This window comes from Schistocerca serialis, chromosome 5 (genome assembly GCF_023864345.2).
Source record: "Schistocerca serialis cubense isolate TAMUIC-IGC-003099 chromosome 5, iqSchSeri2.2, whole genome shotgun sequence".
NCBI classification, from domain to species: domain Eukaryota; kingdom Metazoa; phylum Arthropoda; class Insecta; order Orthoptera; family Acrididae; genus Schistocerca; species Schistocerca serialis.
The window spans coordinates 608,746,218-608,759,172 of record NC_064642.1 but is presented as its reverse complement, the minus strand read 5'-3'; the positions used below and the strand labels follow the sequence as shown (position 1 = coordinate 608,759,172).

Sequence of the window (12,955 nt, the reverse complement as noted above, 5' to 3'; positions counted from 1 at the left end):
AATGATTCTGTTAATTATTGAATTTGTTTTATGTTTCTGATCTGCTAGCGAGTAATTTGTTCCAGAAATTTAGCAGTAAAGCCTTTCATGTTTGTAGTTAAACAACGCTACTATAATTTCAAAATTTTGATGAGTAACGTCCATGTATTGTTTACAAATGCAAATTCACCTCTCCATTAGGTATGGCTTTAACTAAACTTATATACTGATTAGCGCAATTTTGGCCTACGAGTAAACCATCAGTCCTAGCTGTATCAGATCAAGCATTTAGGCTAATTTTGTCTTCGATACCTTTCATTATCTATTCTCACGTTTAACAGTTGATTGATTGCATTATACATTTCTCGCAGAAAACAATCATTTCGTAATGTCTAACACATTAACAGCAATTTTCACTTCAAAAATTAATAGCGATGTTTTTATAAGTACCTCAGTGGGTGGTTCTTCACACGTGATGAATCCGTTATTGTTTGGCAATGTAATCTCTCTTTACTGGCGTCACCAATGTCTGCGACAGAAAGAACGCTTGAAATTTACTGTTCTTTCGTTGTAGTAGTTGAAGGTCATATCACCGCAAATAAAGTTCCTCGTCGCCCATTTTAGAACAAAATATATCGAATATTCAAAGTAGTCAAAATCTTGCTCCTGAACATGCCATTCACCAAATTTATGCAAATCGATCAAATGACTCCAGCGAACTGCTGAATAGAATTTGCTGTCTGGTTTCAGAGAAGATAAAATATTACTGTAGCAAATAACACACGCCTGATCGGATGAATTTGTTGGTGGCGTGCACATTTATTGGTAAAGACGTTTCATGGAAAGTTCGTACTATGTCCTCACAAATTGATTGATGGGTCTAATCATGTTGCCAGTTCGAATGACACGTAAAATTTTTAATTGTCCGTATATACAGTTCAGTCAATAACTACAGTTCGTTCACATGTGGTCCTTCCCTGACAGTACCATGAACTCTTGAGGTTAACAATTTCTTCACAGTTATCCCACTCATTCACCTTGCTACAATGTTCATAAACAGTGAAGCTTCTTGAATTTCACGTACATGCTATATGCCATAAAAGTTCTTCCGAATCTCTTCTAATCTTTAGGCTTGTCCTCGAATCTTCCCCAGGAAAACACTTCAACTCTTTAGCTCTTGTTCCTCTAATCTAGCTACCTTTTAATACACCCACTCTCCTCGTGTTCAATAAAGAACCACAAACTCCATGCCGCGTACATCAAACAGTCCTACACTACCGCCGACACCACAACAATTAAAAACACGAGAATGTTTCTCTCACAACAAACTTCAATGAAAGTTTCTCTCATTGCAAATTTCACGTTCCGCGACATCAACACCCGTGTGGTGTTCATGATCACTGTCCAAATTACTGTTCGCGTTTTCAGTTTATCAACTCTCTGAATACCATGAACACTACCAGAGTTCCATTACCGTTTACTCTCAAACTACTCTCCGCTCTATCCTTTCAACTGTCTCCTTCTTCCATTTTTAACACAGGTTACGTGTTCTGTAACTAAATATTACAAACAATTGCTACTGACACTCATTCATAAATGCGCTAATTCCACAACCAATCATACAGCTATGTTGGCGCTGTAACACGCCTGCTTCTGACAGTTCATAGCCCGCCTCCATGTTTGTAAACAGTGTTGTCAGTCTTAAGCCGTTAAAACTCGCGGCCCACAAACATGTTGATCACCGATGACATGCTACGCCCCTCCATTCATTTGAAACTCCGTGCTATAATCTGGCACTTCAGTCCGACAGATACACCACTCATCTTGCCATCGACAACGCTATCCCATCCTCGCCAAAACCAACATAGGGTCACGCTGCGTCTACTAACTGTAACGTCCTCTTCAATCTCACTGGTCACATTTATTCCGCTCTCAAATGTTAGTTCAGTGAATTCTCTCATATACAAATATAAAAAACATATTCACCATGAACTTCTTCCTCCATAGGATCTTCTCCTAGTAAACAGTCTTCCGATTGAGGAACGTAGCTGACACATCCTACCTTTTTATCCAATGGCTGACACTTAGCTTAGATTTAAGTCCCTTCTCTTGACATTGTGCAATTTCTAAAATGCTTCTACCTTCCCCTTCTTCTAGCTTGGCTGGCAGATAAATTTTCGTTATTTTTGCTAGTACTTTCTTCGTTATAAATAAGAGTCTCAGAGTACACACTCTAGCTAATTTAGTGTGCTGTGTACCATCGAAATTATTCCTTCTCGGATTTACAAAATCTCTAACAAAAGCCCCCAACTGCTTCTCCTCTTCTTTGCCTTCTCTCTTTGCTTTTTTTTTGCTTACTAGAACATTCTTCCATCCAGAACCCATCTTGCTCGCTCTCTTCACTCTCCAATCTACATACGTTTCTGTCGGTCTCTTCTTCTCTAAGACACATTGGGGCGTTTTCGCTCTTCATATTGACATTCCCACTTTCTTACCCACCAGTAACACCAACAATACTATCTTTCCTCCTTCCACCATTTATGAAGACATTCTCCTCCTTTTCATTCGTCGGTTCCTCTTGTCTACTACTATCTGTATTCTTCTTTCCTTCCTCCCAAAATTCTTCCTCCTTTCCCCACAAACCTTCTACTCATGTCGATCTTCGATATTTATCCCCTTTTCTTCCTCTCCTGCGTTTCCTCCTTCTTCATTGTGCCCTCACACCTTCTCCTCTTCTTTCCACCTTCCTTCCTCCTTTCTGAACTCTTCATACTCCTCCAGTCATTCTTAGTATTCATGCTCATGTTTGTATTTCCCACTTCAATGCTATTTTCTTCTTCTTCCTGTTTCTTGCCTTTTGTTATTGTGTCTTCTCTTTTAGACCCATCATCCTCAAACTCTATGTCTTCTTCTGCAGTAAAAAGTATTCGAAGCTTTTATTTCTTTGTTTATTGTGGATACACTCTTTGTCTTCTTTTCTCTCTTCATTACATACTCAGCCTGTCTAACCATCACCTGGAATACTGAACTCCTCTAATTTCCTTCCATACTACCGCATCTGTTGTCCTTTTCCAATGGTTCAAATGGCTCTGAGCGCTATGGGACGTAACTGCTGAGGTCATCAGTCCCCTAGAACTTAGAATTACTTAAACCTAACTAAACTAAGGACATCACACACTTCCATGCCCGAGGCAGGATTCGAACCTGCGACCGTAGCGGTCGCGCGGTTCCAGACTGTAGCGCCTAGAACCGCTCGGCCACTCCGGCCGGCTTGTTGTCCTTTTCCGTCAGCTCCTTGTTTCTTTTGTTCTTTCTTCTCTTCATATTTACTGTTTTCTAAAATGTGGGTATTTAGTGAACCATCAACCGACAGATTTATATGTGGCTTACCATAACGGCCCAGTTCCATACAGTCCACCTCTCGCACCACATTACTGCGTGTGTCGTCATTCCTGTCTGCGTGAGTGTCAACCTCTATTGCAACCTTTTTCTCGTGCCTCACAGTTGCCTGTAAAGTCACCCGTCTGCTCGATCGTTAGATTCTACAAAATCCTTTTCTCGCGCCACATATAAACGCATGATGCTTCTCTCCTCTGCGTGACTGTCAACTTCTACGAAATCCTCTTCTCGCACCACAATGTTGAGGAGGTTTTCTCGTTCTGTAAACTAGGATAACCAGCGATCTCATGACAGAGTGCAATGCTGGCGCAGGCACAAGAGTTTCAAGCAAACCACTCAGCGTACATTGGGCTCCCCAGCAGACAAACCCCACGTGTTCCCATGCTCCTCTAACGACATCGTCAGTTACGATACCAGTAGGCACGCGATCGAGATTATACTGTGGATCGATGGAGACTAGGCACCTGGTAACATGAACCACGCTTCTTGTTACTTCAGGAGTACGGCTGCTCGAAACATGCACCGCGCCTCCGACGTGGGCTGGTAGTTGCAGTGTTATGCTACGGTGGACTTTCACCTGGGTTTCCATGGGGCCCGTAGTAGTAACCGAAGACAACATGACAGCTATGTGCAACGTAAACATTGTTATGAAGTATCTGCACGGGTTGTCATACTATTTTGACTCATGAGTGGTTAACAGCATGAAGGTTGGGAGCTTTGAGCGGCCTGATTCAGTAAATCCTGTTGATCTGCTTTAAACAACGAAAATAATTTTCCTTGGATTATGATCTGATACAGAATACGTCCATATCTGAAACTGTAATCACAGTGTCGTACGTGTAAAATTATTTATGAACACTAGCGACAGAAAGTGCGACCTTACGTGTTTGTTCCTGTGAACAGCAATCACTGTCCGTTCGACTCTCTCAATTCTCTCCGTTGACTTAACGAGAAGTAACATAGTATGACGTAACATAGAGCGCACTCAGTAGACCGGCCAGAGAATTTCTAAGTGGGAAACACCAGAATATGGGGAGCCGAAGTGAGTTCTCACTTTTTTCCTTGCTTGAACAGGGAAAATCGAAGAAAAATAACTTTAAAATACGGAATTACGTCTATTCTACCACCCATCAAGGACATTTATTCGTAAAACTCTGCATTTGTATACTATCGATGTTTCGAAGTTAACGAATCTATTGCTACAGAAACACAATTCCCCGAAGAAATATTACCGCTTAACAGACAATTATGAGCAGCAGGATCGCAACAGGTAAGCATTTTGCTTGTGACCATAAGTATTAGTTTAACAAATACAGTACGTACAGCGTCGTCTTCCCCATATTAGAAGTTACTGTGTTTTCATACATTATTTCCTCACTCGTCATCAAAGAGCAATTGAAGTGATTAGAAGACAGCGGGATGAAACAGCATGCACACTCGAAAAAGACTACGTGTGGACTGGTGCGCCATTTCTGGAATATCGGCGCTGCCCTAGTCCAATACCAAAAGTTACAATGGTCATACTGTACACACTTCTGACACGAGTTGTTCCGTCCTCCTGTATTTTAATGACTCAACTGAAATAGAACTCATTCCGCGTGGAGGCAAGGTCCAGGTGTTAATACTTACCCGTATTTTAATTGTAGTTAATTGATTTGTCGGGCATGGTGATCTATTGCTAAAGTTCGTTATTAATGTAGTTATGAAACTACAGTTGCATACCACTTTCTCGTTCTGTTTTTTGTTAAGCGTATAGTTACAAGTATTATTGGTCCTAACTATCGTGGCTCATAAGCCTTGCAACATTAGCTAACACATTCTACGCGTTTCAAACGTAGCAGTAAAATCTTTCTAGGTTTCCTTACAGGTACTTACACCGCTCCTAAACCGTTTATTGATGTGTCGCCAGAGCTCCGCGTTACAGCAGAATTCCACTGCTCACTGATCTCTAGAGAATCTGCCACAGTTTCTAAATCGTGTGATATGCCAAGGATATTATTCCAAGAAAGACTAGAAAATGATCCCTGCACTATTATGACAAATGCTATCTGTTTTCACCGATTCACAGCTATTATTGCACAAAACAACGCCATTATTTTTCCACGAATATATACAGCAATCATCTCCATTAAAAGTTAAACCGAGACAGCAGTCAGTGCAGTTCTTATTTCACCGATGTACATGTGTGTAGTACTGTGTCGTGAACGGCGGAAGGATTTATGAAAATCAGCACAACATTTATTAAAATGCACAGCTAATGTACAGAGCTTGTACTGTTCTGCTGAACTCACTGGAGAGCCAACAGCATTTGTAACGAGGGTACTCCTGTGACCTTGGTACTGGGGACAAATGGAGGTCGACTGAGAGCGTGACAAAGTGCAGCGTTGCTGCCAACTGTGGCAGCCACACTGCATTGGGTAACTGTCTTGCGCGAAAACATTTACTTAGTCTCCGTATTTGTAAGAGGCGGAAGTTGTTAATGAAGAGCACTACCAAGTCTCTTTGTAGTAGTTCGATATGTACTGCGTTATACTGATAATGAACCACAAACTTGCCGTGCGTCTCTTGAGTATTCTACGAAGTACTAAATTTACGAGAAGATGCTAAAACGTAATAATACGATTACAAACTCAATTTATCAGAAAAAAATTGAGATAGAACCATTAAAAGTCTCTAACATGATGTCTGTCATCGACATAAATGCCAGTGTCAAGAACGTTTTTCGCACTGTTCGAGTCATGTCTAGTGCACTTAATAAGGCATGGAGGGATTATGTTATTGCCTCTCTTCGACTGTGGAAAATTCAGTGTTATAATACAGGATCGTGCGCAAAAGCGAATAACGGTACGGAACAGCATTTGTCTTGCTTACAAAGTACTGAAAGTTATAGGGAATGCCAAATTTCATGTATTTTCTCAGATTGTTCTGAATTTAGGGGTAAGCTTCAGCACTTCATTTTGTATGAATTTATGGCATTCGGTAAACCAGTTTCAAGTAACACACGATAATATGAAGTCCTTTGCCGTATGTTCTATCACTGGACTTTTGCACAAGTGTCAGGAAAAAACGGTTTTCTCTACGCCGCGGTCGATCTTTAGTCTTTCTCAGATAAATAGGTTGTGTCAGACTAGAAGTCGCAGTCTGGAATTAAACAAAATAATAATCCGCCTGTGCTATGAGCTGAGTTCGAAGTATTTATCCTGGGGCACATGTTTTCTTCGTGATTGATTGTGGTAAATACGACCTCTTTACAATAATGTTGTGTTTTAGTCTAGTACTTCTAAAACTAATACATCTGTAATATAAAGAATGGAAAATCTGGTGCAATCTACAAAGCAGCGGAAAGTCCAAAGAGGAAAGTAAGTATTTAAAAGTAATACAAGATACTACTTGAGTCAAAAGACAGGAGAGAACACGCACCAGAAGCTATTCGTTGTGGCGAGTTATTGCGTGACTGTTTACCGATTTTGAACTGTGTCCTTGCGTTATGATAACTTTGAATAAAATCAGTCATCTTGGTGTTCAGTTGCAGAGGACGAGCAGTTTGTTACAGGCATGACCTTGCTCGCCGCAAACCGTGTACAAGAACTGGTAAAAGAGAGGTACGCTACTGGTTCATTGCCACGAGTTGATAGATTTTGATGGAACAGAGTAGACTCAGTTCAAAGTCGAGAAACAGTCGTGCATAATACGCCAAGATAACTAGCTCTTCAGTAATGCGAACAGTTTACAGTTACGTCTCTATTGTGTCGTGTGACTAGAGAAGTAAAAACTATAGTGATACCTATGTGAGAGGGAAAGTTCAACGGCATGGCCGCAGTGGCAACACCGGTTCACGTCAGATCACCAAAGTTAAGGCCTGTAGGGCTGGGCTAGCTCTTAGATGGGCAACCACCAGGTATGCCGAGCGCTGTTGGCAAGCGGGGTGCTTGTGAAGTAAACTGAGGAGCTACTTGATTGGAAAGTAGCGGCTCCGGTCTCGTAAAGTGAGATACGGCCGGGAAAGCGATGTGCTGACCCCTTCATATCCGCATTCAGTGAGGTTGAGGATGACACGGCGGCCGGTCGGTACCGTTAGGGCCTTCGTGTCTTGTTCGGGCTGAGTTTAGTTTTAAGTGAGAGAGGAAAGAGGCAAATCGCGGTGAGCAATCATACGCAGCGCCGAATATTTCGTTATAAATACTGAAAATATGGCCTTAGAGAAGCAACTTGTCTGCTATCTGATAGATTATTTAGAGGAGGAAATAGATCGTCACATCATATAAAATGCTACTGATCGAAACTGCATCTACGAGCACCTCTTACAAGGAAACTACCTCAAATCACGAAATAATTTACACTGGTTACCGCAAAACTTATTTACAGCTGTGAATATTGTTCACTATAAAAAAAACTATGCAGCGTTTAAGATAGCAGACGAAAAACAGTTATCAGCCAAGTATTCTTCTCACCATATCCCCGCATTTGAGCGCTCCTGTGTGTCTAAACTTTACAGAGGTCTCACCACACGTTCCTAGCAGTTAACCCTTTTGGGGACTGAACCAAACACCATGTAGAGATGCTGTTAGTTACTTTAGTTCCAATCAAAAATGAACCCCACCTACAAAATTTAGGAGGTTGTTCACAGATATTTCCTGAGTATTCTGGTATAAGGGACCTTTTAGTCTCTGATGGATCGTTACAGGATAATTACATGTGGCTTGATTCCTTACTACATTGTTATGTTCGTTCCTCTACTGCACTGAAAATATATACACAACAATGTAAAAGTCAACGATATGCGCTGTTATCCCGTTCCGAAACAAAATGGTTCCATTCAGTCACGTTACTTAGGAACCGCACTGAAGACAGTTTGGGCGACAATGGATTGGTCGTGGTGGTCATCTTCATTGACCATTCGTCCAAGAAAGACGACACCAATACGCCAATCTTTTTGGGGCATACGAAGAACCCAGTTTACGAGGCTCCGGTCGATACTCACATGGACCTGGTTGTTAGGAATGCTGCAGTTGCGGAAGCAGCACGCCAGACGGGTGCAATTCTTCACTGTGTGTCCCGATATATTGTAACGCGACAATCCCTATACAAAATCGCGCGTTCACAACTTCGGAGTCAGTTGCACTACAGAAATCGGCAAATGTTCAAAGAACAGGTTACAAGTGGGACCACACGGCAAAGATCAGATCAACAACAATGCCGGTACAAAATCATCTATCGTATGTAACATGTGCTATTAATATGCGGGTGAGGGAAGGCTAATTTACTGAATATGTATACATATAACTTTTACTCAGAATCAGAAATGATATATATGTATAACAATATATTATTACAGTACAGGTAAAAGTCAGTGTAGCGCACTGAGGTAAATTGTGAAATAAAATAAAACGCACTTACTTCATTGAGAGTGTATCTTCATCTCCTTCATAGGAGTCTGCACGCCGACTTCCCCCGGGTCCAAGCCTTGTAATAAAAACTGTAATGGATGATAACCCAACCAGTTTGATTTTTCGAAGAAGAGCCACTTTTTTTACTCGCATAGTGTCTTGTCTTCTCTCCTGATTTTAAATTGTGTATTTTTTTCCATGTCGAGCTTCGACATTTCGTATTTTTTTGGCCAGTGCTCCAGAGCACGTCCCCTTTTGCTTCTGTTTTTATAGTCTTAGGAAGTAAGTCACATTCTAAAGACATGGGAGAGCCTGAAAATCTTCAGTTGTTTTCAGTGTATTCTTCGCGGCAGGCAAGAAGAAACTGACTCGGAAAACGTACAGACTACAATACACTGATGAGCCTAAACATTATGAACACCTACTTAATAGCGTCTTTGTCCTTCTTTGGAACCAAATGCATCACTAATTCTGCGTATAAGGAATCCGAGTTTGTTGGTAGGTTTGTGGAGGTATGTGGCATTGGATGTCTACGCACGGGATATGCAGAGACTAATTCGCGTAAATAACAGACCGCTGATTTGCGCACGCGGTGATGGCGCCCAATAGCGATCCAGGTGGGTTCTACAGGATTTACATCAGGTGAATTTGGTCACCGAGACATCAACATGAGATGACTGAAACGCTCCTTAAACCACTGAAGGACGGTTCTGGTTCCGAGACATGGACAACTATACTGCTGAAGCTTACATCGCCGTCGAGGATGACATCAAGCATGAACGGATGCAAGTGGTTAGCAGCTGCCAGCGTGTCTTCGATTACTACCATGCAAGCGCAAGAGAATATCTGCCATAGTGTCGGAGATTTTCTCCGCTCAGGGATTGAGTGTTGTATTGTCTTCATCATCATTTGATCCCCATCCGGTGTGCAGCTCGCCCAATGTGGCGTCGAATGTAGCAAGACCTGCACCAAGGCGGCCGGACCTGCTCCGCAAGGGGCCAATGACGCCAAACGCTCATATCCATTTTTTCATAGCATAATACTGCCCCCATCAGCCTACGTCTGTGGCAAACTGAACTTTCCGAACCGCTGATCACCTCGATGACGGCGTTTGTGTAGGCGACCATCAACCTAGTGTGGCAAACATGTGATTCATCAGAACAGCCAGTCGAATCCCGATGGTCCTGTATCCACTGCAGTCGTAATTGACGATGTCATTGGGTCAACATGTGAATACGTAGGGGTGGTCTTCAGAGATCTATGTTCAACAGTGTACGATGAACGGTGTGCTCCGAAACACCTGTGCGTGCACCACCACTGAGTTCTTTCGGGAGAGATGCCACAGATCACCATCTATCCTACTTTACAGAACATACAAGCCTCTGAACCCCAAGTGGACATCCATTTAGCGGCTAGTAGCAGTTTCTCTGTCCTCCTATCTCTTTCCCTAGATGCTCACGACAGAAGCACGCGAATTTTCGACCAGATTCGCCGTTTTCAAGATACTCGTTCATAAACTCTGAGTAATAATAATGTACCCTCTGTCAAAATCGCTTATCTCAATGGATTTCCCCATTTGCAGCCCGTGTGTTCGCTAGGGTGATCCCTCGTCCGTGTCTGCTTTGCTGCGCACTTTAATTACCGCGTCAGTGCCTGCACCGCCATCAGGCGGCATCCAACGTCGCGGTGGGCAGTGGTCATAATGTTTTGGCTGATCAGTATGAGTAGCGTAGTATTGTCGCATGTTCCCCATCTCGTTGGGAAACCTGAGACTTACAACTTTTGTATTGCGACGGCCGCAGAACACGAGAAAAATGTCGCTGAACAGGCATGATATTTGTCCCACGACACGTGTCGACTTGTCGCTAGGTGTGTACAAGGTTTAAGGGAACAGTTCGGCATGTGTTACGTACTACGTTGTACGAATACAATGAGAGAATAAATTAAACACACTGTGATAAAACTGTACTTGTTTTACATAAATGGTTGTGTTTTTCGTTATTGCATATTAAAGACTTTCGCAGTGTTGCGAAGGTAGTTTGACAGAAACAAAGACAACTGGGGCAAAAAACCGAATATATCATAATTGCACTATTACTCTGCAGCGAGCCACAGTAAACCAAGGATCCATAACACCATTACACTCAGAAAATATCCCTTCACAAGCCATGAAATTTTGTAAATGGTGTTCGGTTTTACCCTATAGAGCATTAACAGGAGATACGTACAACAAATGCTGACATATCTCTATGCAGATAATCTCCATCAAAGCGAGCCATTATACAGAATCCCTTTTACTCGTTTTTCAGACGGTGACGACAGGTGCGGGTATCATTTCGTACCCATTCGACACCGTGCGACGGCGGATGATGATGCAGTCCGGACGTGCCAAGGCGGACGTCGTCTACAAGAACACGATGCACTGCTGGGCGGTCATCTACAAGACTGAGGGCGGCAAGGCCTTCTTCAAGGGCGCCTTCTCCAACGTCCTGCGAGGCACGGGTGGCGCGCTCGTGCTCGTCCTCTACGACGAGATCAAGAACTTCCTGTTCTAAGGAGCGTCAGCGTAGCCGCTTTCCTCGTAGTTGCAAGGCAGCGGGCGGGACCACTGCCGACAGCCGAAAGCCGGGCCGGACGGGGCGTCGCACTCCCAGTCGAAGCGAGGGGCGAAGTCTGCGGCGCCGCGTCCACTTGCAGGGATCTAGGGGAGGGGGTCTTCAACGTAAAATTCCAACTGAAGGGTAGAAGTACACACACATACAGACACTCCCCGACTCGCGCTCATCAAATAAACTGTTTGACTGGTCGGGGAGGTACGTATTTGTTATCGCTGGTCCACGAGTTATTCAAATGTGTCTAAAGCAGCCAGTTTCCGTTACAAAAAACATGTTCCGATTAGTTCCTAGGTAGCATTTTCTTTTTATAGGAGAGGATCATCCCTTCAGCAAATAGTTGAAAGACAAGATCGCAGCGTTTCGCAACATATTTATACACATACTGTCATCAGCCACCAACATACGTAAAAATAAAATAACTATAAACACGATGTTTGTCTTGTGACTGACAACAATCATCAACTATTTTTCAGCACCGGCGAGAAGAGTCTGCAGTATGGAGACAAAAGCTGGCGCCACTCTCATTTTAGCGGCTGGTTAAGTATTTGTTACCTTCCTGAGGTGAAATCACTATAACAGGTTTGTTTCAAGAGTAACTTAGGGAAAATTTCACAACTATTATGTACAAATGAGGTAAAGAAAAAGCAACGACAATGCCAATGGAAATTTTACGGGAAAGAATTAAGGAGATGGACTGTTTCTCCTCTACTGAAAATCCAGTTGTTTCAGGTTACACAGTTCCAAACTTGTGTCGACACTTGGCACATACGCTACCTCTCAAAACTCACACAGTGTAAAGTTCTCACATACAATAGCTCTTAATACCTTCAAATCATCTTCTTCGAAGCGCAGATCGCCGAAATGGCGTCAATAGAAAGACTTGAGCCAGGCGGTCTAACGACCCCAGACGATTATTTCATTTCAATACTTCTTTGTTTTGCAGAGCTGAATTATAGACAGATTTCCCGTTGATGTGGATGTGGCACACGGTTACAGAAAACCCATGTGCATAATACCGACATATGTTTACATGCTTCAGAGGATACGCCGATCGACGTAAACGAGTTCGTCATAGCCGTTATGAACAGATGTTCCAGCCTGCACTTTAAAAAAATTACCAGTGAATCATTCGAAGCCATATATTACATAAAAGTTATGTTTCTAATATGTTATAATTAACTGACCCATCGAGCTTTCTCTAATTTTAATGGTAAGGCTTATACCAAGCAAGTTGTCTTGCTAAAGACCAAACTATGCTGTATTCCATTATGAATAATGAATGTCAATTTACAATTTTCTGAGGATACTAAATACCAGAAAGAAAAGGATACATGACAGTGAATCTTCCCAGTGGCGTCACGACACAACATATTCATGCTTTCTCTGTCGGAGTTAACGATCCAGTAAAAATACACAATTATAAACATAAACCCCTTTAGTTTACACTCGCCGCATAATAGCTTAAGAAGTTTTCTTTATGAATAACATTTGAAAAAAGGGTCTCTTTTTTGTTATACCGTCACAGTTTCCTACGTTATAAAGTACGGAACAAATTATTCGCACTTACGATAGCAA

General features: G+C 42.4%; 1 protein-coding gene across 1 annotated transcript in view; it reads left to right on the top strand.

Moving 5' to 3' along the window:
* The window catches only part of LOC126482384 (ADP,ATP carrier protein 2-like), a 39,681-nt gene extending 27,870 nt beyond the window's left edge, over positions 1-11,811 (top strand). Inside the window, exon 4 of the mRNA XM_050106484.1 lies at positions 11,075-11,811. Coding sequence (XP_049962441.1) covers positions 11,075-11,320 — 246 coding nt within the window. The 3' untranslated portion in view covers positions 11,321-11,811. The remainder of the gene's footprint in view (positions 1-11,074) is intronic.
* The last annotated feature ends 1,144 nt before the right edge of the window (positions 11,812-12,955 follow it).